The sequence below is a fragment of the Aphis gossypii genome, chromosome 2, assembly GCF_020184175.1.
Source record: "Aphis gossypii isolate Hap1 chromosome 2, ASM2018417v2, whole genome shotgun sequence".
NCBI lineage: Eukaryota > Metazoa > Arthropoda > Insecta > Hemiptera > Aphididae > Aphis > Aphis gossypii.
The window spans coordinates 13,060,738-13,087,603 of NC_065531.1; the positions used below are offsets into that span (position 1 = coordinate 13,060,738).

At 33.1% G+C, this 26,866-nt stretch overlaps 1 protein-coding gene across 1 annotated transcript in view; it reads left to right on the top strand.

Moving 5' to 3' along the window:
• Positions 1-26,866, top strand: part of LOC114129194 (uncharacterized) — a 40,173-nt gene that overhangs the window by 8,644 nt on the left and 4,663 nt on the right. Inside the window, exons 2-7 of the mRNA XM_050201980.1 lie at positions 18,019-18,251; positions 20,149-20,321; positions 20,438-20,626; positions 20,690-20,983; positions 22,623-23,742; positions 24,565-25,132. Of these exons, the coding sequence (XP_050057937.1) occupies positions 18,019-18,251; positions 20,149-20,321; positions 20,438-20,626; positions 20,690-20,983; positions 22,623-23,742; positions 24,565-25,132 (2,577 nt within the window). The remainder of the gene's footprint in view (positions 1-18,018; positions 18,252-20,148; positions 20,322-20,437; positions 20,627-20,689; positions 20,984-22,622; positions 23,743-24,564; positions 25,133-26,866) is intronic.

Genomic DNA, 26,866 nt, shown 5'->3' on the forward strand with positions numbered 1-26,866 from the left:
ATATATATATATACTATATATTTTCGTAATTTATTGTTGAATTTGTATGGCCAAGTATAATATTCAAACAATTATTTCTATAATATATACAATACCATAATAATTATATGATACAGCTACGTTCCTATAATCCTATGCCTTAGTTCATAGAATATAAAATTTAATTTAATAATTTTAACAATATTATAATACTTTTAAAATCATGTATAGATCTATAAAATATTTACTCTGATATTAGGTATATCTAAATAAAATGTATTATATTTTGATTAAAATATAAAACTTTAAATAATGTTATAAATACAACATACTCGAATCACGAAATAATAACAAATAACTTACTATAGTCGTCGTGCAATACATATGTTTATTCGAAATGATTGCGATACAGTAGTGGTATTGCGATCGTAACGTAACACGTTAAATTCCAACAAATCGAAATCGTTTCGTTTTCATGCCTTAATATAGGGTGTAAAGGCGCATATATATCTCGCGTCGTAGTAATACTTCACTCTCCCACCCCACATATTTACACACACACACAATATCATATTGATATTATACTATTCAGAATTCACACGATCATTTTTCAAGATTACATCGACCGACCTGGCTCCCCGCGTTTTGGGAATCCTTTGTACACCATAATGTTTAAGGATAGGAACTGGTTTCGTGCGGCTCGTATTATATTATTATATATTTATTATCGTCGTACATAATATATAGAATGTTCGCCGTATATGTAAGCATTATAACAATAATAATAATAATAATAATACGACGTTCGTCGTTTACGGGTTACTCGCCGACCGCCATCCAGGCACTCGTATGAGAAGGTCCAACGACGACGACGTCGAGAAGGACTACGACTAACTCTATTTACTACCTTGAGAATTTCTAACCCGTCCATTGTGCGCGTAGGCGTCGGAAGAAAATTCTTAGAGGCACATCATCGCCGCCGCCGCCGCCCGCCCCGAGAGATGCACACCTGGGCATTCTCCGAGGAAAGACGGAAAGGTGAATAACCATTATAACGTACACGATGACTCGTGTGGCGTTCGTTTTAATATTATCGCACTTCCTGTGCGCGTGTGCGTTATTGTGCTCGGGCGCGTCTGGCTTTGAAGAAGACCGACAGTTGTGGTCTAAATGTCGTTATGTAACATAAATATATTATAATTGAAAACGCCGACCATGATAGACCTTAAATAGCGTATACTATATATTAATAATGCGCGTATAATCGTCGCGATTAATGTTCATTTTTTTTCGTGTACTACATTTTAGTCTCGTCTCACCGCATCCCCGGTACTGCAGTAATAATGACCATGTCGCTATTTTACGTTATCAATGTATTCCGTCCGATTTCGATTTGTCCGTCTTGAAATGTCCCAAAACAATTTTCATATTTTTTACACAATTATTACGGTTTATTAACTCTATAATTAATTGTCCTTATTGATGTGTGTTTATTATATTTAGCTTATGATCATTTTCAACTATTTTTTTTTAACTCTTATCTAAACGACGATTCTTCAAGCTCCATCCCAGGAAATAAACAATGGCCGACAAAGCCGATGGGTATGCGAGCAAGTGACCACTGAGCCAATTCTAGTATTTATTTCTGCAATTTATAATAATGAGTTATACACCACATGGTTTGAATTTATCTTTTTATTTGATTATTTAATTTTTTATCATACCTAATAAAAAATGTATGTTAGAAGTTGAGTCGAGTACTAATACAATTTGGGAATCATCTAAACTCAAATTTCTGGCCAGGTCATTTCTCATGGTCAGACACCATCAATCTCTTGGACTAGTAATAGCGAATGATTAATGGAATGAACGTGTTAGTAATAGCAAAATAACGTGGTCGTCAAAGTTTGACGCAAAGAAGACGTTCGATACCGATCGTTGTGCAATTGTGCAAACCGTATATACCTTCATAGTATATACGTTTTCAAATAATTTAAATGTTTGTGGTAAATTATAATATGTAGTTGTGTGTGCGTGTCAGCACTATTCTTGTACGTTTTAATTCTGAGAAATCGTGAGCGTACAATAACTAGATCGAATTTCGACTGCTTCGAAAGCGTTTGTTCGCAACAGTATTTAATTTAGAAAAATATCTTATAAACCAACCGAACAATACAAAATATTGTGTTAGTGACCTATGTATAGTACTGCGATATAAAAAGAAGAAAACAAATTCTTAAAAATTCAATTTTGTCAAGTACATAAATTTCAAACGCATTATTATGTGCGTATGTCGCAACAAGTTTAAATATCGTTTTATTATTATATGTATACTTGAATTGTATTTTCATATAATATAATTGTCTACCTTTTCTACTTGTGACATGTCCAATAACACTTGTTGTAATACATTAGAACTCATATATACACCTGAATAGGTATACAGAATATTATATGTGCACAGCTATCGTATACGTATATAATCCATATATACTTTCTCTCAAGACCCTGTCTATAATTTTCTGTCTTAAATAGATTACGTCATAATGCCGTACGAAACACCTTCGTTTTTCTTTTTCCTGTAATACCAACTTCCATTGTACTCATTTTTATTCTTCAGATTCTAACTACCTACCTAAGTCTTTTCAAAAATTGCTATCACATTTTGTACATGACACCGTTTATATAATACATTATATATATATAGTATAATAATTGGTCACGTAAGCAATACTATAATATTTTCTTATTCGATCGGGTCAAAATCGTATCCCACCAACCGACCGACACGACAATGTACGTAAACGGTTTTTTTGTGTTTATTATTATATAAAAATATGTTCGATCTATATACCTATATAATATATTTTTATATGTACCGCGCGCATTGATCGTAATTTACTATACAGATTTAAAGTCGATTTTTGTCGTATAATACGCTCTATATAGTATACATTCTTTACAAAACGCATTACCACTTTAGAACGCGTAATATCAGAAAAATATCCAAAACGTTATATATAAATCGATATATGAGGTAGTAATAAAAGAAAAACCAAACGGTTATATAGTTTGTACCTTTTAGAATATTTGACGTGAACTGATAAATAAATCGTAGTGCACACCACGAGTCTGCATTGAAAATACTCTAAACATTGTGCGTAAAACACCTGCAGTGTTCTGTGTTGGTATCCGCAATACGGAAAATATGCGTACCTACACTACATAAAATGGCCTGACGGAACAGCGTGTCCATATACACGAATATGTACCTTATTTATACGTATTTACTTACTTTTTAGTTTTTCGTATAAACGCTAAAATACGTATAGGTATACAACACTAACTTAATCTGAAAAACTTTTTAAAATCTTGATCTACGGTTCACCATATTCAAACAAACATTACCACGGTAGTGGTTAAAACTGAGCAAACCGTTTTTTATTATGCACAAGTTACACGTCATGCAATTGCTCAAATGGGAAAAACGTTTTTTCTAATTTCGTATTTTTTTTAAGTCACGTTTTTTTGTTTTGTTTTTATTATTATTATTATTGTATTAATACGTAGAGAAAAATATGTCTTCTCGACGAATCCTTTCAATTAATTTTTCAACGAGTAATGACAAAAAAAAACATTATCTAGTGGTTTCAATCCTGTACATTTTATGTACACATAAAAAATACGATGCGTGTGTGAAGGAGGAGATAACACACATACATTCACACAATATAATAATAATATATCTATATTAGTTTGATACCTACATATTATACTGTCACACACGGTGACAAATTAAATTCACGCACGAAAACCAGTTTTCATTGGGCTCTGGTCAAAATGAGTTAGCAGAAATGCTTTTATCCGAATTGATTTATATTATTTATAATGAAATAATAATAATATAACGCATTTTAACGGCATGGGTGTGTAGTAGCACAGTGCACAGTGTACCTATAATATATATTACACGACACGGTGTGTGTGTGTGTGTTTGTCTGCACAGATCGGTTCCGTTGCGATGAAATACGCGTGGCGTTTCCGCCAAAATATTTAATTTTTACGACCGGGCAGGGTCGTCCGTCCGGAAGTCCAGCCCGAAAATTCGACACGTGAAATTAAACGGGACGAAACGCGGGCTATATGCACAACAGAATCATTATGGCATGCGCTCGACGACAATAGCGCATTAAATCGTAATACAATTGGGATCAACGTGTGTGTGTATTAAAGTGCGTATTACACACACTCTCTCACTCTCTTACAAACACTCGCACGATGACACGTCATTCATGACCGATCGCTGTAGTACCCTCCAACCCTAAACACATGGCATCGTAAAATCAGTACCCAGGTGACGTGTACACGTACTATATGCATATATACATACCGCGTACACCGCGATGGTCCGGGGGTACACCTTTGGAGGGTTGTTTGGTTCGGCCCCGATACGTTACGAGAGAACAATAACGCGTAACGATCGAGCCGAGGTTCGGGTGCCGAAAAAAAAAAAATTATCAGGGGGGGGCCAACACTTGTGCAGCGTGCGTGCGATTTATACATAATACCATGGGATGTCGATGGGGAGGCGCGGCCGCGAGAGATAATTCGTGATGCGAATTGTTAGGAGTTTGTTTTTTCCTATAAATCGAGTGTTCGCTGCCAATATACGATGTATATGCACTATGTACAGTATAAATAGGTGCAGGAACACATGTACACCACCTATAATATAACTTACTATATCACGCGGTCGGTGGTGATCGCGAATTCAAGTGGCGCAAAAAACATAAATCGAGAGGGGACACGTCCGCGCAGTTATACCGAAGTGCCTATGTGTATCTAAGTACTTGCAGAAAGAAGGGAAAAAGAACTATACGGAAATTCGGTTCCCTGTTTCCATCTCGTCCAACAATATATGATATCTGATATAATATTATAATAATATGATATTTAATATAGTTTCGTATGAACAACCGTGTTCTCGCCTAGAAAGTATTATTAGAATTAAAAAAATCGCTTTGCCTATAAACAAAACGTATACGTATAACATAATATATACGATTATTGTTTTCCCTAGTGTATTCATTTGTTTCAAGTATCAAATTTTATGATATTATATTCATAAAATCATATTACCGCTATGTCTTTGAATTATAATTATTATCAACAGTACCTATTTTGTTAATAATTAAGAGAATGGTATTATGTAATTTTCACATAAAAGTATTATTTGAAATAATATGGTAGATATACGTCTGTATGGTAATAAATAATAATATACTAGTTACGTCTTCTTAATTAGGTATATGATGGTCGCGTGTGAGTTCAAACGTTCAAACGCGTTGGTTTATTAAATCATCAAAATTATGTTACTTCATAAGCAGATTATTTTTTACATTCAAAATAAATTCTAAAAATTGACAAACCATTGACGCATTATTTTTTCTGTCGCTTGTTTATTTGATGGCTTTGAGTACTTGTATGAATTTTAAAGTTCGTTTGACAGAACGCACATTCAAACATTTTACTCATACGAGCCATATCAAAAACATATTATGTGTTATGATTTCTTTTCATAACCAACTACATTTTGAAATTGAATGAAATAATTGTTCATTATTATTGGATCATTAATTTGAAAATGATGAACGTATAATATTTCAGTTGAATTTATATAATCATCGCCTAAATAATAAATATTTTAAACCGCTAATTAATTTTTATTCATATTCGTATTTAAGATAAAACATTGTTTTCTCTTTATTAAATACGAAAACTATCTACCACATATACATTTCAGTCTATAAATTATTTTTATATAATTTTTCGTATGATGAGAAACACGTCTGTTTTATCGAACTTTTAACAGTTTATTTTCTTCTTTTTCTTGGATCGATTTCAATATAACAATATGTATTATATTAATACATATGCCGTTTAACGTCATATAAGATTATGATACAATATGAACAAATGTAAATCATTAGAACCGCTGCCGCCGAACCATAGCACGTGCCATACTCCTGCTGCCGACCATCTGTCCTGTCTCATATTTTATCACAATATGCCGCCCGTATGTCAAACGATAGCTCTCTTTCTTCTGGTCTTATCCACAAAATGAAACATGAATGGAATCTGTTTTAATTATTGTAGTATTAATATAAAATACGGTCATACGACTCATACGTATATCTTACGGTTTCCAATTTTGTATATGACTACTATTGGTACTTTGAAAAAACAATATCTAACCGCAGTCGCAATGAATTTAAACTTGTATAATTTGTTTTAGAAAGATCAGCTATTTCATTTAAAACACGGGAAAACACTCCAAGAATGCTAAACTTCTTTGAATAAAATCGTTTTACAATAACGCCGTACGACTGTACAATACAGTATACTGTAGAGACGTCTAGAGTCTAGACAAATAAAAAAAAAAAAACCAGCTTCTTAGATTTTGCCTTGTTTGAGCGTTGTTCTACACGATTATAAATACGTCTTACATAATAAAAAGTAGATTGTTACTAATCAAAATCCGTCGAATTCGTCCCGTTGTAAACGGAAAACGATACGAGTTTGTTATTAAAAAAACCAAATGCAAAATACACAATGAACACTACAATAATATACTATAAAAGTTATCATTAAATATTCAAAGCGCATTTTGTCCATCCGTTGCTGTAATACTATAACGAGTGATGACTCTACTACATGTCTACATGTTGTTTATCTAAGTATTCTTATTTTATAGTTACCTTCGTGTTCTCAGGACAACAAATATTCATTTGTTTTTTTTTTATTGATTTAATTTCTTTCAATAGCACGAGGTGAGTGTTTAAACAATGAACAAAATGTAGACTTAATAGTCTTGCTTAACACTAAGGACGAAGCCAAGGAAGGACTATGGAAGCATTGCTCACTTTTTTAAATTCAAAAAATCTTTAATTGATCATTCAAATATTGCTGAACATATTAGTAAAGTTATATAGATAAATTATTTTTGAAGCTAAAGCAAAAAATGATCAGTAAAATTTAATTTTTTTACCAATAATATCACAGAAGAAAAGACTGCAATAATTCAGCCATTTGAGGTGCTAACATCTCTGTGAAATAATTGGAATACCTATTTGTATACTTACTGAACTTGTAAAAAATAAGAAATAAAACCCCGATCACCCGATCACATTTATTCTCGAGGACCAAAGTAAGACTTGTCATCTTCACACTAATAATCTATACGATGTCTTTCGAGCTAAATAAAACTAAAATTCCTGGATTCGTGTTTGTACTATACGTGTACTATATACTATACCTACGCGATTTCTACCGTAAATTCGTGTTCAAAAATCCTGTTCAAGGCTTGACTATACAGCGTCGTTTGTTGAAGTGTACACACACACACAACATGTCCACTTTGTATATAATAATTATAATAATAAAACGACGTAGAGCGCCACGGGCGAAAAATAGTGACACTGTCGACTAATGCGTGACGCCGCGCCGTCTCAAAATTAGAGGCGGTTCGTGACTGTCAAACGCTATCCTTGACGTTTCTACTTGGAAACTCCTTTGTTTATTTTCATTTTTACCTCGAAGACTTAATATTTTTTACAGTTTTATACTAATTTTGCTTTCCTATTTTCTTTGGTATATTGGACAGACTATATATAGCAGAATTTATAGATTTGCAGTGTACGCGCGAATGATATCGGTTGCCCAGTTTTACGGCCGCCTGCTATTTTAATTTTTGCATTTAAAGCATACCCAACAGTATCGAAACAGCACAATAGCTATTGTATAACATAGGCAAGCATATTACAATACTTAACGCGTCACCATTGCTGCTGCTGTTGGTGTTGATCAGATTATTTTTTATTGTTGTATATAACACTTGTAATAAAACATAAAGCATTATATACGCGTACATCGAATTTTTCGCGTGGAATATCTACGTATTTTATACCCCGTAGTAATAATAAATAATGAAATAACAGCATAATGAACAAACACGTATTGAAATAAACAAATCATAGCGTTCTCTTATTATCCTCAGCCCGACGTTATATATATATATAATATTAATAAATTATTATGGGCAAAATACCTCCTCGCTCTCATAGAAGTATACATATTGTAAACCACACACACTCGCGTATAATATTATCATGATAATCACGTTTGTTTGTTCGACATCCCGCAGGCTACCACCAAATAGCCCTTAATATGTTATTATATGTGATTTTTGCGTATAGACGAGTACGGGAAAAACGTATACCACACGTGACAATCGTGTTTTTGCGATATCTCATGATTCGACCGAAAAATGACGATTTATCAGTGTGCCTATATATTATATTTTACAAAATTATGACGACTTGCGTGTTGATATCGTATATAATGTGTACGTTATTAGTATGGAATAACTTTTTTGAACTATCAAAATACAATAACGTACTACCTATTAATTATTTTTGTCTGTTGCTAATTTTTTTTTATTATTATTGTTATTATTACAATTATTACGGTATAATAAATTACACAATTAGATGAGAAAATATTTACTGTACATTGAGCATCCGACTTATCAATCATTTGGTTTCCTGTGTACAAAATACACTAGAATTCAACACCCCGTATCGATTCGTTTCGCCATTATTTTCTCGTATTGTTTATTTCCTTATTTTCACTTGTTTTCTTTCTTGTAAATTCGCAAATAACTGTGCTTAAAAAAAGGTGACAATAATAATAAATTCATCAGGTATTGTCAACAATACGAGTGGTTTAAAAATTAAAAATTACTGAAGCATATTATTCGAATGTACAATAAATATTTATAGAAACGAAGACATTTTTTTTTTCAAAATAAACATTTGATATTCTTTTGTTTGCATTTACATTGGTATGTTCCGTGATAACAGTGAAACGTCAGACGTATTTCTGACACCGTCTATAGGTACAATAGTAATAATAATAATATGTCCATAAGTATATATTTATTTTTCTAACTGGAAGTTACCTACTTTATGGTTTATAAGCTATTGAATTTTAAACATCGAGTACGCTTACAATAATAATATTATTTAAAAGTCAACACATAATATTATTTCTTGTAAATCTTAGCATATAAGAATAGGAATAAAATCATAAACGTCTTTATCTCAGTCAGCTGTGTTTTAGTATAACAGGACACATAGTAATGTATTTTCAAATATTGATTTAACTCATCGTGTCAACCGCAAGAATACATAATTTTGTACCGAAATCATATACTACACTAACGTTTAAGAACACTTCACGAAAACTTAGAATTTGCTTGTAGCTATTATAATTTATACCTATTAGTACGCCATATTTATACATGTACATCTTCGCCATTCATTAATCATAGTTATTTACCACTTTAAAATCTAATATCTGTCTGATTGTTTTAGAGGTATTAACGTCTGACATAATAGTATTATAGCACACCACATTGTACCACTGCAAAATAATATATATATGTATAGGTAAAGTGCAAGTTTATTTCGTGCGGAGTTCGTCCGCCACATCTTAAACGCGGTTCCGGTATAGATGACATTGCGGAAATTAAACCATGACAAGCATATAAAACGCACATGACATGTAATTTGGTTCAATTAGGCGTTTAACCCGGTCGTCGATAATTTGTCATCCTCCGTGGGCGGATTTTAATTTTGGCCACTTAATTAGCCATCCATCTACATGCGGCGGTGTCATCACACGTAATAATAACAACCTCGGTGAAGTCTTGCACATGATAATATTATATAAGGATACATAATATACAGTAAACACACGTCAGCGTACCATATGTACTTACATATATGACAATAATATTGTATATTACTTAGGCTTACTATACCCGTTGACTTACGGTTCATCGTTCATGTTGGGTATACGTGCACCACGTAAATACATCGACCGCCGGGAAAAAATAAAACGGCATAAAAAGCTGCTTTACCCACAATTGTATTCAGTCGGATTTATTGTTATTAGTATAGTGTATAGTAATGTAGTAATATCGGCTTTGGATGACGCGAGCACAAGAATCTCGTTTAATTGGTTCCGTGTAAGAAGAACGCAGCTATTTTACGACCGACCGGTAAACTCTGCTTATATATATATAATATATATACGTATAGAGGGACAGGCCTATATTGGTATGTATGTGTATAATGTATATAGAAGTGTTGAATACCTATTGAAAAGCGGTGGACGTGGAGAGTCCACACGATCGAATGGGAATCACGTTTTTTTTCCTCGACCACCTCCGAGAGACGACCGAGTTGTTTCATCATATGTATACCGCATTTCGGTTTTATACCGCTCGTTTATCGATAACATTGCAATACAATACACCGACCGTCTGCGTATACAGTCGTATAACGTTTTCTCCGCGAAATTCCTGTTTTTGTTTCGACTTGTGCGTGTTTTTGAAGATTTAAAACCGAATTTTAACGAACATATGCGTTTAATGCCCATTGGTCAAATGTGAATATAAGTACCTATTAGGTATATAGTACCTACGATTATGTGGCCGGACCTTGAGACGTCAAAAACGATTTGAATTTAAAGAGTTTGCCCACTCGAACCATCGAATATAGCTATACATACAAAGGACGTACAATCGTGTGTTTTAACTCGGACAAATGTCGTAAAAATTATCCTCATTATATTTAATATACTCATATCCATCACCGGTTGGTGCGTGGGCCGCAGTCAATTTTATGTAAATATCTACAGTTGACGTACAAATTGGCATTCGCGTTTGTGTTTGAAAGAAATGCTGCTACAATTTTAACCAGAACAAAAACCTACAGTTTCATTCCTAAACAAAACGATTCAAACGATCGACAGCTTCACAGTTTTAAACAAATAATAAAATATAGCTCGGTGTAAATAATAAAGTTCATTTGTCTATCGATAACAACTCTTAACTATGACATGCCGTCATTCATCGTTAATCCGCGTGTAGTTCAGTTTATTTTTAAAGAATACAAAAATACTATAAATCGGAAAACCAATCAGTGTTGCATATATTATATATTATTTAGACTTATAGGTACCTAATATTCAGTTAAAATAGTTAAATTAACATAGTAAGTTTCTTGAATATTTTTAACACTAGTATATAATATAATACCTATTTATATTTTAAGACTCTGTAATAATACGAGTATTCAATTCTAGTCCCTCCATATAGCTCCATTGATGAATAAAAAATGTATAAATAATTATTCATCGAGTTAAATATACCGGTCTATTTCGTTTCAAAAATCGAAAACTGTCTGGAAAGATGACTGTGGTAAAACGCCTCTGTGGGGCGTTATTTTTGGAATACTTGATCGTTTTTCCGTCGCACATTTTATGTTAGACCGCGTGGACGTTCGTGTAGCGGGGGTGAATCATTTTTACATCTCTATGCACACGCAACACACAGATACGCGATTGCGCGCGCACACGTGTAAGTATCACATTTAGGTTTTACAGTCGCTAAACCCGGTATTCAATTAGCCCTAAAACCACTCTAACCCTGTCTGTAGGGACCTCGATTTATGGATATTGCTTTTCGTCGACTCGAAGCATTGGTTTCATTAACCCTCGTTGATACACTCCTATGGGAAACAATGTCACGGGAATTAAGCCTCGAAGTATACTAGTGTACGTATATATAACTACATACTTAAACTCGTTTTAACGCCTTGACTGTATTACGTGAATGAACGCAAAGAACGTATAAATCATTCTTGACGTGGATTATTATAAAATCGATCTTTCTGGAAAATAATATAAATTTATATACATATAGTAAAATTCTATGTCCAGAAAACGAGTTTCTTATAAATATATTATACATATATGTATATGTTTATATACCTAAGTATAAGTTACGCATTTACCCATGAATGTGCCGGTTCATTCGATTAAAAAATAGTATCTTGAATCTTGAGCATTTTTAGCACAGGACTACAGGAATTCAAGTTCAATTCTTCTTATAGACTAATATTCAATGCGTTACTGCGTTAATTATTATTAATATTAATTATTCTTAATTCTTATTACTTATAGTTGTCTAATTTTTATTCTAGTCAAGTACAAATAATAGATTCTATACATTTATCTTACTCTTAATAATAGTAATAATTACTTTCAAGTTTCAAACTAAACTTGTTTATTAAATATATGTCAAATTTAAAATGTTTAAATAATGTATACAATAATACACTCACGTACAGCAAGTATTCGTATAAATGAAAACAGCAACTTCAATAAAAAATAAAAATGGAATCTATTATCGAAGATTGGCACACTAAAATATATTACACAGATATGTCTGTCTATAATATAATGTCTACAATATAATTGTCGTCAGCCACCACTAAATTATACTTTAACTATAATAGATATATTGTTTTTCGTCTTGTTAATGTTTTCAATTAGTATGCTATGTTTAATTTTTTTTTTTTTAATAAAACAGTAATTTTATGTATTTTAGTATAGAACATGTTAGGTGAACTAACCACTATTAATGCGTGAAGTCACATTAAGTTTTTATAAATACCTTGGGCACTGGGCCTCAATAAAGAATAAACCAGACATAATTTTGACTGTCATTCCACTATCGAATATATTTTATCGTTGTCATTAGTGTTTGAATTATTTGGTCAATATAAAAACAACATTCAAATATTTGATACCATTTATGAACTAGGATAATTTTTAAATTTAATTCTTTCAATAATTTTGTTCTATATTATAATGTTGAGTGTACTGCGAAAAACGGATTTGGCTTTAGCTTGAGCATATATGTCATAACAATAATTAAAAACATAAAAATGAATTCATTACCTTATTATTATTATATTTAACGGTTGAATTATAATTAACTATTAAGTACATAACTGTATTGTACAGTAATAATTTATTTTAGAATAGAATAAAACAAATAATAAAATAGGTAAACGTACCTAAAAAATTGATTAGCGTATCAAACACACTGTAGAAAATCATTTTTATGGTTCTGCTAGATAAACCATACATGATCATAATAACCGATATTAACATAAACATTATTCATAAGAAAAATTATTTTATTAATTCTTTTAATGGTTTAAAGTGTGTACTGTAAAAAGATAAACCGTTAGCCATACGCAATATTATATTTTAAAAAATACATAATTAATAAGCGCATCAAGCTAACAATAAATACATTAATATGAAATATTTTAATAAAAAATAAACTACGATGGTTTTCTTACCCTCGAGTAGACGACTTCCCTAATTACATTGGCGCCAAAATAAACATTAAAACTCGGGATGACATAGTTAATTTATTTAATCTGTTTATGTGTGTGCTCGAACATACCGGATCACAAAAAATAGATTTATTTTTTAAGTAATTCGTATAACGGACTAAAACTATAACTCTTAAAATTATTATGTTATTTGCCTAAATTTAATATACCTATTATGAACATTAAATATTCATGCATGCAACCCACTTTATCGTTTATTAGGTACCTAATTATGGTTAAACGATGTTGATTAATGTCAAGCGATAGTAATAAGGTTAACGCTAATAAGTTTCAGATATATTTTATTTTTGTTTTACGACATCAAGTCGACTTTTATTGCAACACATTCAAGAATGATTTTTGTTCAAATAATCTTTCTGATCATAATGCTATGTTATGTGGGTATATTAAAAGTAACTATTCACTGGGGAAGAACAATATTTTGTTTACAATTTTCATGAACACAGAAGATTAAAATAGTACAATGATAAGATTATACGATCGAGGTATTTTCCAAATCAAAAAAGTATCTATACCTACCTAAATTAATCATGCAGTTAGTTGCAATCGTATTCCTATCGATACTCGCAAGCTTCTTTAAATAATGTATAATTAAGTATTAGTGCATTGGGTACTGCAAAAAAAACTAGCTTGGCACATTTACATTATTTCTGCTATTTGTATCACATCTACGCGTTTTTTTTTTAAATTTGGTTTTTGGCCTAAAAATCGGTATCAACGATAGTGAACGCGCACTACTCTGATCGTGAGGTTTTGCGTGTCATCTAAAAATAATAAAGTTTTTACATCTTTTGACTTACATTTCGCGCATTTGATTTGCGCGAGGTCAGTCGATAACAGTAAAAATAGTCTTGACTCGCGCTCGTTGCCAAAAGTGGCCCGACCTCGAGCCGTCTTCTCGCGGTGCGCACGTGTTTGATTCCGCGATTCGTGTGTATCGGCAAAACAACTCATCATTCGTTTGTATAAGAGATACGTCGGAAAACGGAAAAACAAAAGCCAGTAACAAAATACGGAAAACAAATAGATCACGATATTATAAGCCTACAGCTTTGCAATTATGTATGTTACGTATAATATACCTGCAGGATACTATATTATATACGTAAATATATTATTCGTATGGTTACTTGCAGCTAGGTATTTAGATACTTAGACCCCGTTAATAATCGCCACGGTGTGTCGAAATCGTCGGATCGTTTTCCCACGATATTCGGGTGCCTGCGCGCGATAAAAGGATTACGATTAAGTATATACGGAGAGAAGACGGCGTAGACATTATATATTTTTCGAAATCGCATCACGTTCGTTTATACACACAGGCGGCGTTTCTTTCCACCGACGACAACGTCTCTCCGTCTCTCTCTCTCTTTCTCCTACCCCCTCCGTTCTATCACTCACTCTCTCTCGCTCTATCTCTATAAATCTCTCCTGCCCCCCCCCCAATCACCCCTCGAGAGTGGTTTGTCTCTATCTCCTCTGGTCTTTCTCGTCAACCGTCGCGTTTGTGATGTCGTGTACCATAGCTATGTATAGTATAATATCAGCTACAACAACCGCACACGTACCGGTCGGCCCGAGACGGACCGGTCCCGTTTAGTCCCCTCAACTGTACCGCAGTACGTTTAAGACGTGTACGCGGTCCATGCCTTTTATAGACACACACACACACACAGATAACGTCCGTTGTGCGTGCACTGTTGCAGGCGACGACGGCCGGCGCGGTGAGGAGTTCACCGAACCCGCTCGGCACATAGTATAATATATTATAGTTACAGTAGTAATAGCTATACAGTACTGTATTATAGTGTAATAGTATATAATATTATATAGATATATGTAGTTACCCTCCAGTAGAGTATAATATTGTGATGTATACATATTACCTATACGTATTATATGTGCCAACGGCGCGGCGGCGGTCGCACGTGAAAGGATGATGAGATGCCGAGGCGGCGGAGACGCTCGGCCCCGGGCGAGAGCGGTTGCGCGACATAAACGCGCGTTGGCCCGGTCTGGATAATAATTAATTGAGTTTTTCGGTCAACGATAAATAAAAATACTGCGATGAATGTGTCGAGTAACGATGACACCGGCCGTGTTTTTTAATATGTGTTTTGCAAATCATAAAATATAGGTAGGTACCTATATAATTATGTTAGATCGATACTCTGTATGGAATTGATTTTCTTCGAATTGTGTCTAAGGTATTTTGTTTAATATTATTCATCCGATTAATTCAAATATTCAATAAACCATTATTACTATAGAGTAATAATTCAGAAACTGTGATCGTTCAAATTATACTACAATAGGTACATCAATACATTTTCAAAAAATCACAATAAATTGAGTAAATACGAGCCCGAGCGTACAAAACGGATTTACAATATGATTATGAGCAATTAATATATTTAAAAACTCAATCTAAATTACTTTTTCGACTTGAAAATATTATATGTGTATTGTGCATATCATATTATGGTTTCTGTAAACCATTATATGTACTGCAGCTCACTGAATCCCAAAAATAGCCAATGAAATCGGACATGTCATTAACGAGCTTTACCGTTCAGATAAGCTGCCGAAGATAACGCAAATAATAACGTGCGATTATATATATATCTATATAGTATCATATCTGCCTCATCGTATGATAAAATAATATGATAAACAGAATGTTTTGACAATCACGAAAATCGTGTGTAACACTTCAGTTAGGTATATTATGAAGTTTCTAATTCGACACTTAACATACCTTTAAAAAATACTTCTTGAAACGACTTTATGAAATATGAAGTATATTATGTTACAAGGTTTACTAAAAAAAATTGTGTTAAGCTACGTAAAATACGTTTTACAACAGTAACAGTCTACCAGACAAGTAATAAAAAATAATTGTTTTGTTCTTATTTATTGTTTTTAATTTAAATCAGTTTTTGCCCGTCACTTTCAGGATTCATTTTTTTCCGTTGTTAAGAAAATATACAATTTAGTGTATTATACGGTTCATTTAAATTATTTTTTATATGCTTACATTGAATCAGTAATGTTTTCAATTTATTAAAAAAGTTGTGACATAATAATTATTGTTCTTGTACTTTTATTTGCACACGGTTAGCCACTTACTCATGCATTGCATAAAAACTTGAATTCATTATATAATATATAATTAACACATCACAAGTTGTATTTTTAAACTAGTTTTATAGATACCAAAATGGTCGATCTATAACGATTACTTTTATTTATATATAATATATGTGTGTGTGTGTGTGTGTAATAAAGAGAGTCTTTCTTAAAGCATATAATATGTAAATTGGCTTTTTAACTATATATTATACTTAAAATCAAAAATTCTTAGTTTATAAAATAAACTATAAAGCATGAGCATTGCTTAAAAATTAAAACATACTTTTAATATTATTGTACCTTAAGCTTTAAAAAAAAAATCTACTATTAATCAGTTATTTGACTATATTTTTATCAACATCTATACAATTACTAATGATTAAATAATCTTAATACTAACGAAAATTGCTATGCCCTAAATTTAAAAGATGAGAAATAAAACTTGAATTATGACCTCAAAAACCATTTATTATTATTTATTAGTGCAGTTAAAATACTTTTATTGTTTATCTAAAACCAATAATTTTTAAAATTTTATTTTTTCCATCATTAATTAACTAATAATGATTGAGTTTAGAGGAAGTATGTTTTAACTGTATATTTTTATTTAATAGTGCATGAACAAATAATTCATTCCAATTAAATAATAATTATTCAACACGCTAATATTGTAATTTTTAAAGCATATTTAAAAAAAATTTTAAATTTAAATTTCTTTTACTTGTAAGTTATAATTACATAATATTAACAAAAGTGGAAATATTATAACAATAACATGAGTAGGTACAGTAAAAAATTATTATATTATATTTTATAATTAATAAATACGAGCATACGTATTTATCTATTTAAATATTATAGTAAACAAATAATAAAAGTATTTCGACTTTCAATTATTTATCGCTAATAAAATAAGTTGCATTAATACAAAAAAAACCATAATATCAAGTAAACTTACAACGTTAAAAAAAATAATATATTGTCAATAGTATGGTATATCAGAATTAGGTCTTTGTTCGTACTTACCTATAGTACCTACCTATGCAAAACTAATTACGTTCATAAATATCATGTACAGCCATAGACTTTCACTGGTAGCCATGTGTACAACTTGTGAGCTATGGTGTAAATAATAGAAAATAGGAATATTTTCTCTAAACAGATGGGCGTTTGATGATCACGATAAATCGAACGTGCTGTTCGAAAAAAAAATTGTTGAATACTAATACACGTAATACGCATCACGTGTTTCCCAACGGAACGAGATTTCAAATTAAATACACCGCGGGTGAAATGGGACCATTGTACTAATACAGTAATCATAATAATTTTAGCTAGATTTAAATTTGCATTTCATGAATCGATTTGCTCGTGATAACATTTTAGGGCATTACATATAAACACCGACCTTGGTAAAGAAACGTATTGTTATCTCAAATATTAAATTATATAGGTAGGGTCGTATGTGTAATGTGATGATTGTGGTAATTCTATAGTACATGTACATCGTTGTACCACGATGTGTCTAATGTTTCTGGTATTATAATATTTTTTTTTTTTTGTTTTGCAGCTGAAAGTGACCTGACAACGTTCAGTCTGAAAACAGAACATTTTAAGAGTAAGCAAGTAGAGAACAAGAATTTATTGTTGGCAGAAAATAGACCTATTTGGGTTAAAAGACTCTACGATCAAGCTGGAGTACCGAGTAAAGTATATGCCAATAAACCTCACGTCCATAGATTATCGAGGAGGAAACGATCACTGGACGACATTCTTTTACCTGACGACATAGAACTTAGAAAGGTCTGTTATTTAATATTATTATTTTTGTATTGGGATAATTAATCTAGTGTTTTATTTTTATTTTAAGCGTATTTTTAATTATAACTTTATAAGTATTTCATAGGTAACCTATATTATAATCAATTAAAACAATAACTGAACGTAATCTAAAACTGTACATTTGTATAACACTCAGATATAATTAATTATTCAAAAAATAACGCCTATATCCATTAATAAAATAATGTTTTTATTATACAAAGCATCTGATGACATTAAACGTTTATTCTCAGTTCGATTTAACCGCAATAAAATCATTTGATATTACACGCATTAGTAACTTTCAAACACACATAGGTATCTATATCTACAAATACTTGTACATTCGTAATGGTCGTTTCTATATTCTACATTAATGATAAGATCAAAATTCATATCACGGAGTACGACCGTTATAAGCATCCTAAGCGAGTTTTCGGCATAGTTATTAATATTTTGAGCGTTAATATAAACAAATAAAATGACGATTTTCTTAAATTCTACCAGATCACGTATATACAATATACAATATATATATATATAATTTATATTAACTTTATATATGTATGTACACTATACAACAATAAAGGGTCTGTTTTGTTGAAATGACTATCGCCTGTGTGAATTTAATTATTCGACGGATATTAAATGTGTTTTATGACGCAAACGGTTTGTTACACGCTAACAGAACGGAAAAAAAATATTAAAAAAAAAATATATAAACTTTAGTAAGAAGAGTAGATTAATTAAACCGGATGCAACAGGTGTGTTAAGCATGGGTAGTTACTAGTTGCAATAATCTTATAGACTCATAAAATTAAACATTATATTTTAAAAATAACAATAAATTTAGTTCATCCATTGTTCTTTATACAATTTTTCATTCACCACTCATAAAATCCGATAAATTTAAATGTGAATGTATATTGTATATATTATATGTATATATATATAATTGAACCCATTGCAAAGAATTTTAATATTTAATGATTTATATTTTAAAAACTAAAAAATAACATCCATTAAGAAGTATAAACAATTAATAATAAATAATTTTATAAAAAAAATACTTAAATATACAATTTATATTATTTAAGTACACTGAAGTTACAAATAAGAGTAGATAGGCACTAATACCAATTTATTTTTCTTACCAGTTGGTGATCCAAATATGTTATAATGTATTCCGTAGTATTAATTAAGTTAAATTAATTCACGTTAAAAAAAGTATTGATAAAAAAAAAAATTGTCCAATATAGTTTTTCTGTTACCTTTATTAAACTTGTTTTTTTTTTTTTTACTAGTTGAAACTAATACGAGTAAAATAACAAAATTTAAATAGGTAGGCATTTCATTTTATAAATAAAATTCTCATATAGCGAGAAAGTTTTATTATTCTCGGACCTGCCCTTGAATTATCTGAATAGTCATACAGTGTTTCATTAGAAGACAAACGTTACAGACTATTCTCAATTGTACCGGTCAAGGTTGCATTTGTGTTGTTAGATGTACAAAACAATATATTCATTCGATTCAGACACCAACCATGTGTATGCCGTTAGATATACTTTAAGTACCTATACACGTACATAAAATTGTTTAATATTTTATTATTTTGTATAAACAACATTAGTATTATTTGAAATGTTTATAATAATAAATTATACATGTATAAAAATATTTTTTAAATGTATAAACAGTGGTACGTACCCCCTATATATATATGACCCATATACATGATATTATGTTACAATGCTACAGTAAGAAGTGTCCACTTATATTTTTATATATTGTAATACACTTGCATTAAATTATAAGTTATAAAGGACCTGTCTGTATTATTATTGAATTGAATTTTGATTTTAACTATACATTATAGCCTGCGGCAATCACCAATCTCCGACCATGGACGTCGGAAGAAGTTCTCGGAGATATAACCGTGGCTCCTGATTGTTCATCGAGGATACCTAGAGATCCAAGTCCGGTTTCAGAAGATCAAATTGACCACAAATTGCCCTCACCTGAAGAACAGCAACAGGTCATCGCACTTAAGTAAGTGATAATGTTTTATCTTCCGATAATACACAATTGGAAAATTCCGAAATCTCTTAAACGTTTTCTATCAGAATTAATTTTTATTTTATCATAATAACTTTTTTTTTTTTTAGATTCCCACCGCAAATAGTCGAAGTTGACGTATCCGGCAGGAGTTTTAACCGAATGAGCGCGCTTAGAAGATCTCTGCAGAACGTTGAATACGAAACGTCTGTTAGACGACGAAAGAGCAAGAGGCCCAGAGGCAAGAGGAGGAATACGATTGCTGGAACTGATCAAAAAGAATTAGAAGCTGTTATTGGGTACTACAACTGAATTTAATCCAAATCTTGAACGTCTAAATAACATGTTTCTTTTGTTTTTAGTTCTTTATCTGATAGTAATAAAGATTCTGATGACATCGTGTCCAGCAGCACGACCGTTGTAGTGACCGAGAAAAAGTCAAACCTTGATATGTTGAAAGATTGGGGAAGAATGAGATTAAAACAACTTAAAAATATAGAAACGACATCGTCGGCATCAGTGAAGCTTAGAGATAAAGGAAGAGTTGGATTGGCTAGAAGAAAATGGGATAAGGACGAACCGGTGCATTCTTCGTCTGGAAATTGGTCAGCGAGTTCAGAGAGTGGACAGTCTACTTCGACTAGTCACATACCAAGGTATGACCAATAATGAATTCAAAACGCAATTTCATTAAATAATACTGGAATTACAAAAATTAGGGGTCATAAATATTTACATATTTTTTCTTAAATATTCGTTCATTTCAAAATAATCAACACGTAAACTCTTTTTTTATAATGTATACTATAAAAATTACAATAATATTGAAAATAATTAAAAAACAAGTTTTTAAAATCATTACAGGGTTAGGTTTCAATCTTAACTATACATATTATACATAGGTACGTAAATTAAATAAATATATAATATTTTTTTAAGTATTTAATTTTAAATGTTAAAATAACACTTATAAGAAATGCAGACAAAGATGTATGTCATATATGTTTTAAATAATACTAAAATCACAATATATACGATTAGTATACAATTATACAAATAATCTTAAATAACGAGACACATTCACATAAACCACTATATTTTTAAATGTCAATACGTTTAATGTATACATACTAAACACAGCCTGGAGATAAGATACCCCATTATATTATACATACATTTGGAATTCAAAAAAAAAAAAAAGATTAATATGAAAAGAAAATATTTAGATATATTTATTTTAAATGTTAACAACCATTAGTAGCTGTATTATATTTTATAAAATGAAAAATCTATCATTGACAATTAACAGGAATTTTTAAAAACCTATTGTTAATTTATTTTTAAGTGCCTATTTTATATACTAATACAAAATATAATAGGTAATTATGTACGTTTATTAAGTACACAAGGCGAATAAGTCTATATACTAGATAAATCAGTGATTCCTAATCTTTTTAAGTGACCATCATGAAATTAGATACTTAAGTATTTTGCAACGCTAAGAAATGTTCTTGTACAATAAATAAATGTATAAGAACTGATGGGTGGTTATACAAAAAAAATAGTCAGTTCCCACGACTAAGAGAATCGCAAATCCCAAATTGAGAATAACTACTCTAAACTGATTTAAATTCATCAGGAAATGTAATAAATATATAATATGTAGTAATAATAAAACAAGAAATTTTATATTGATCTGTCACCTACTATTTTAATATTATTTTATAAAATACCCATTTCAAACAGATTCTACAGGATCAATTAGAATTGTTAAAACTAAAAAAGAATATCCACATACAATTAGTATCAGTATAAATTCAAAAAATTTACTTATGGAATTAACACACATTCTATAGGTGTAGGAACTTATTAAAGTAAAATACCTAGTAAAAAATAACAAATCGGAAAAGTATCAATTAAAAGCTTAAATTTCAACCAAATGTACCAATGAATGATCCTGTACACGAATGTTAACGATTATATTATACTGTGATATCGTGAAATTGGAATGAGAGAACGAAAAGAGGTCAAAGTAAATAATTAAAAATACTATAAATTAAAATAATAGTAATAACAGTAACAAAATATAGCTTGTGACTTATAACTTTATAAGCTATTATATCACCTAATATATTAGGTAGGTAGTAAGTATTTCAAATCGTACAACTTTTGAACAATACGACGATGACAATAATAATAATATATTTTATATTATGTTTCAAAGACTATGATAAATTATGCAGGTTGTGCTCATACACCGATAATATTGTAACACGTTCGTATGCACATTTTCAGGTCTAGCGTTAGCAGTTGCAGCGGAAGCACGAAGCCGACTTACCACGGGGGAAGTTCGGTGACCAGCGACGAAGGCGAAACCGGTTCCACGTACTCGTGCGACACCGAGGGCTACTACACGTCGTTCCACGTGGACAGCGGCCTGAAGACGCTCAGAGAGGAGGACCCGCCGCAACCGATGTCAGCGTTGCACTCCACGTCGGCCCTCACGCCCAGTTTCCAGTCGTCGTCGGCCGAGAGCGAGTACGACGTTTTCGGACGGGGCAGCACGTCGACCACCGCCAGTTCGGCCGGCACGGTGTGTACGTCGCTGATGGTGTCGCCGCCCAACGTGCCGGAAAGGGGCGGCAGCAAGCTGTCCGAACGGTCGGCGGACATAGCGTACGGCGGCTCGCTGCCCGACCGGAACAACGCGCACGGCCCCAGGGACCCGATGGCGTTGTACGACAAGTCGAAAACGGCGCCGTCCCGGCTGACCAAGGAGAACGTGACCAGGTACAAGGAGGAGGGTCTGATGATCGACGTCAAGCCCAGGCCGTGCCTGGAACACGGCGGCGGCGATTCGCCGGACAGCGGGCACAACACGTGCAGCTCGCCGGTGGACTCGGTGACGAACCCGTCCGTCGACCTGGAGATGTCCGAGTGTTCCGACCTGGAAGGCGTCGACCGGGTGGAGAGGCTCCGGGTCAAGACCACCATCAACACCAGCCGCATACCGTCGATGTGCGTCATCACGCCGCCGATAAGCGACGACGAGGTGAGCCTGAAGACGACCGCCGTGAGGGCGATCTTGTCGTCGGACTTGGACGATTACGGCGAGTACGTGACGCTGGCGCACTACGCGATACCCGAACCGGTGACGGTCAAGCAACCGGAAGAGGCGCTGTGCAAGGGGTTCGTGCACTTGGACGAGTTGCCCGCCGTCGGCACGTCGGAACGACAGAAGCCGGCTGGCGCCCGGGTAACGCTGAACGCCGAGGGCCGAGTCATATACACGTCGGACAGCTTGAAGCGCCGGAAGAAGACGCACACGGTCAACACGTTCGAACCCGGCCCGTGCGTGAACGCCAACGTCCGGTTGTTGCCGGTCAACGACAACAAAAACACCGTTTTGTCACAAGTACGCATCCGCAGACACTTCCGGCGTGCCGTCCGCGTGCAATTAAAATAATAATAATAATACGATACGTTACGCGGACGGCACGGGCGGCTTATTATTTAGACAGTATGCATGATTATTATTCGTTTACACGGAATGTAACTCGTACCGAGTACTTAAAATTATAATGTTATGGTTTGTCCTCTGTACGGTTGCAGTTTCTCTAGTGATAAAATACATAACCGTATGTATATGTATGGGTATATTTTGTCGAAAGGATGTCTCGCCGGCGACTTTGATGAAACCTTGATTTCGGTTAAAATATAAATGAATGTCCCATGATGGTGTCCTTAAACCTACTCTCGTCGGTGTATTGTTTCGTACATACGAAATCATTAACCGACCATAACTGTTGTATGAGTTCCATTTTAGAGGTGAAATGTTCATATCCTAACCTAACAGGTTGAGTACGTTTTAAAATGTTTGATTTACTAGATTCATAGTACCTAAATACTTAGTTTATTTCCTGAACGATCGTTTTATAATATTCAAAAAACTCTTACGATATGCCTTATTTCGAAACGCGGTTGCTCCAACGGGCGTTTCATCTCTGTTATCGACCTAAAAAACATCAACGTGATCACGTACCCGTCGAAAACTGCCGGCGAAACCCTGCAGTCCCCGGCCAAAAATGTCTCCATGCATAAATATTAATATTGCGAGCAACGACTTGCGCGGATGACCACTGCGGTCGCACATATACGTTGCTCACTAACCGTATATACCGAAGACGAGTTTTTCATCGATTAATATGTTTTGTTTTCGTGTGTGTTGTTCCTTCAGGTCATACCCCGTTCGCCTTTGAACGTCCGACCGGTGACCAAACAGCCGAACGGCGTCGGCGGCCTGCACGTGGTCGCGGCCAGGAAAGTGCAACCGGAACGCAACGCCGCCGCCACTGCCGCGCCCTCAGCCGTCCAGCAACTGAAACCCCTGGTGCCCATACCGCTTCCGTGTTCCCCGGGTCAGAGGAGGTCGTCCAAGACGACGACCGCCGCCGGACTTCCGCTGACGGTGGCCGCGGCACTGGGCCGACACCGGTCCCCGCCGTCCCGGGTGGTCGTGTTGCCGGACAACGGCCGGCGTCCCGGCGACTCCGACGGCAAACCGGTGTCGCCACTGATATCGCCGACCCGGCGGAGTCTGTCGCCCAAAGAGGTGGTGCGGGGCGCGTACGTCCGGATGCAAGACCCCACCGAGTGCCTGGAAACGAGCCTGGACGAGATCAAGTCGGTGGTGAAACGCAGCGACAGTTACAGGCAGGCCAACGCCACCAGTCCCCGGCTGTTGGCCAAGTCGCCGAACATGCTGATGGCGCTGCAGAAGGCCCGCAGCGAGCAGACCACTCAAGGTAATCATTTTACGGACAGGACGGATATTTGGTAGACACGCTCAACCGCTCACGCACACACACACACACACACACCAACACAAACACACACTCACGACTTTATTATAATATTTACTTTGTTGTTCGACTATATTATTATAATATGGTGCACACTATATTTGACCGTAATATTTTGTTATTATTATATGCGCACCGTATTTCAGTGGATGTATTTATTATATATTATTAGAATATTATTATTTCGTGTCTTCGTCACTGATTTGTATTTAGAAATTTTCACACACACACACCACCTATGCATACAATATTATTATCTATATATATAGTGTGTCACCGTACCTAATCGAACAGTCGCGGTGACGCATTATTGCGGAAGAGTTATTTTTTTATTCGCTAACCAAAACAGCTGCAGGGACGTCTACGACCGAACCCGAATTGGTCGAATTTGTAAAAAATGTTTTTTCTTCTTCCTTGGGATCGGTGTTTATATAATATTAACCAGAATAATTGATTGTATAATACCGAGGATAACAAAACGAATGTTACGATAATATATTATTAATCTTAAAAACTAATATTATTGAAAAAACACGACTAAATTATGTTCCTAAATTTATTATTTTATTTTTACTAATTGACTGTTTTGGCGTGAATTGCATGAATTTTTGGGTTTTTTGTAAATAAAAATATTTGTATATATTATATTTATATATGTATATGTTGCACATAGAATTTAAGTATATATAGATAAGACACGATTGTTAAACGTCCTAACGTTACACGATACTCAGGAAAGTACGTTTTTGAGTAAATTATTGCTTGTACAAGTACCAGTAATAGTAGACATAAATACAAAACATGCCATAATCTTCTCAAAAATACTAAAGTAAAATATGCAAACATAAAAATTTGTTTGTTTATTTGCAAGTAATTTGATGATTATAATATATTTTATGTACATTATTTACTTAAAGAATATTATCTATTGTTAATTTTTGATTAATTCTTTTGTTTTATTAAAAATATAACATGATATTTTTGTATTGAGTAAAGGACGCTTTACGTTTTTTTCCTGAAAAGAATTTTAAGAAAATAGCTAAGCACCTTTGTACAGAGTAATTTACATTTGTTCATTTTCATTACCCTAAATGAAACAATTATAATTTAACTTTACCATTTACTCGACTGGATTGAACAAGATAACGGTGCTATTACTAAATGTATAGGTACTACTATACCTACTACATATTACAAATCAAATTATACTAATTGTTTTATATTAAAATAATTTACGGTACACGTTAAATTATACTCAGATAGATAAAAATCAGATATAATATATACTGCAGTAATCTCTATATAGTGAAAATTATATATTTATTACTCACGTAAAAAGTTGAAGATAAATAAGACTAATTACATACCTACCTAATATATTTCATACATTTTAGCGAAATGCTATTTATTTACAATTTTTTAAAACTTTTTTCAATTTTTAAATGACTTAAATTGCTTCAATATTCCTATTCGTTATTTATAATACCTATACAACAATATTGTATAATAATATAATTTCCGATACTATATGATAAAGTTTGGATACAAGTATTAAGGCTTTCTTTGTAAAATCATTAAATTTTGAATTCCATACTTTATAAAAAAAAACATATCAAAATAAGTATTGATAAATGTAGGAAAAAATAACCTTCTAAAATAACTCAAACCACAAACACA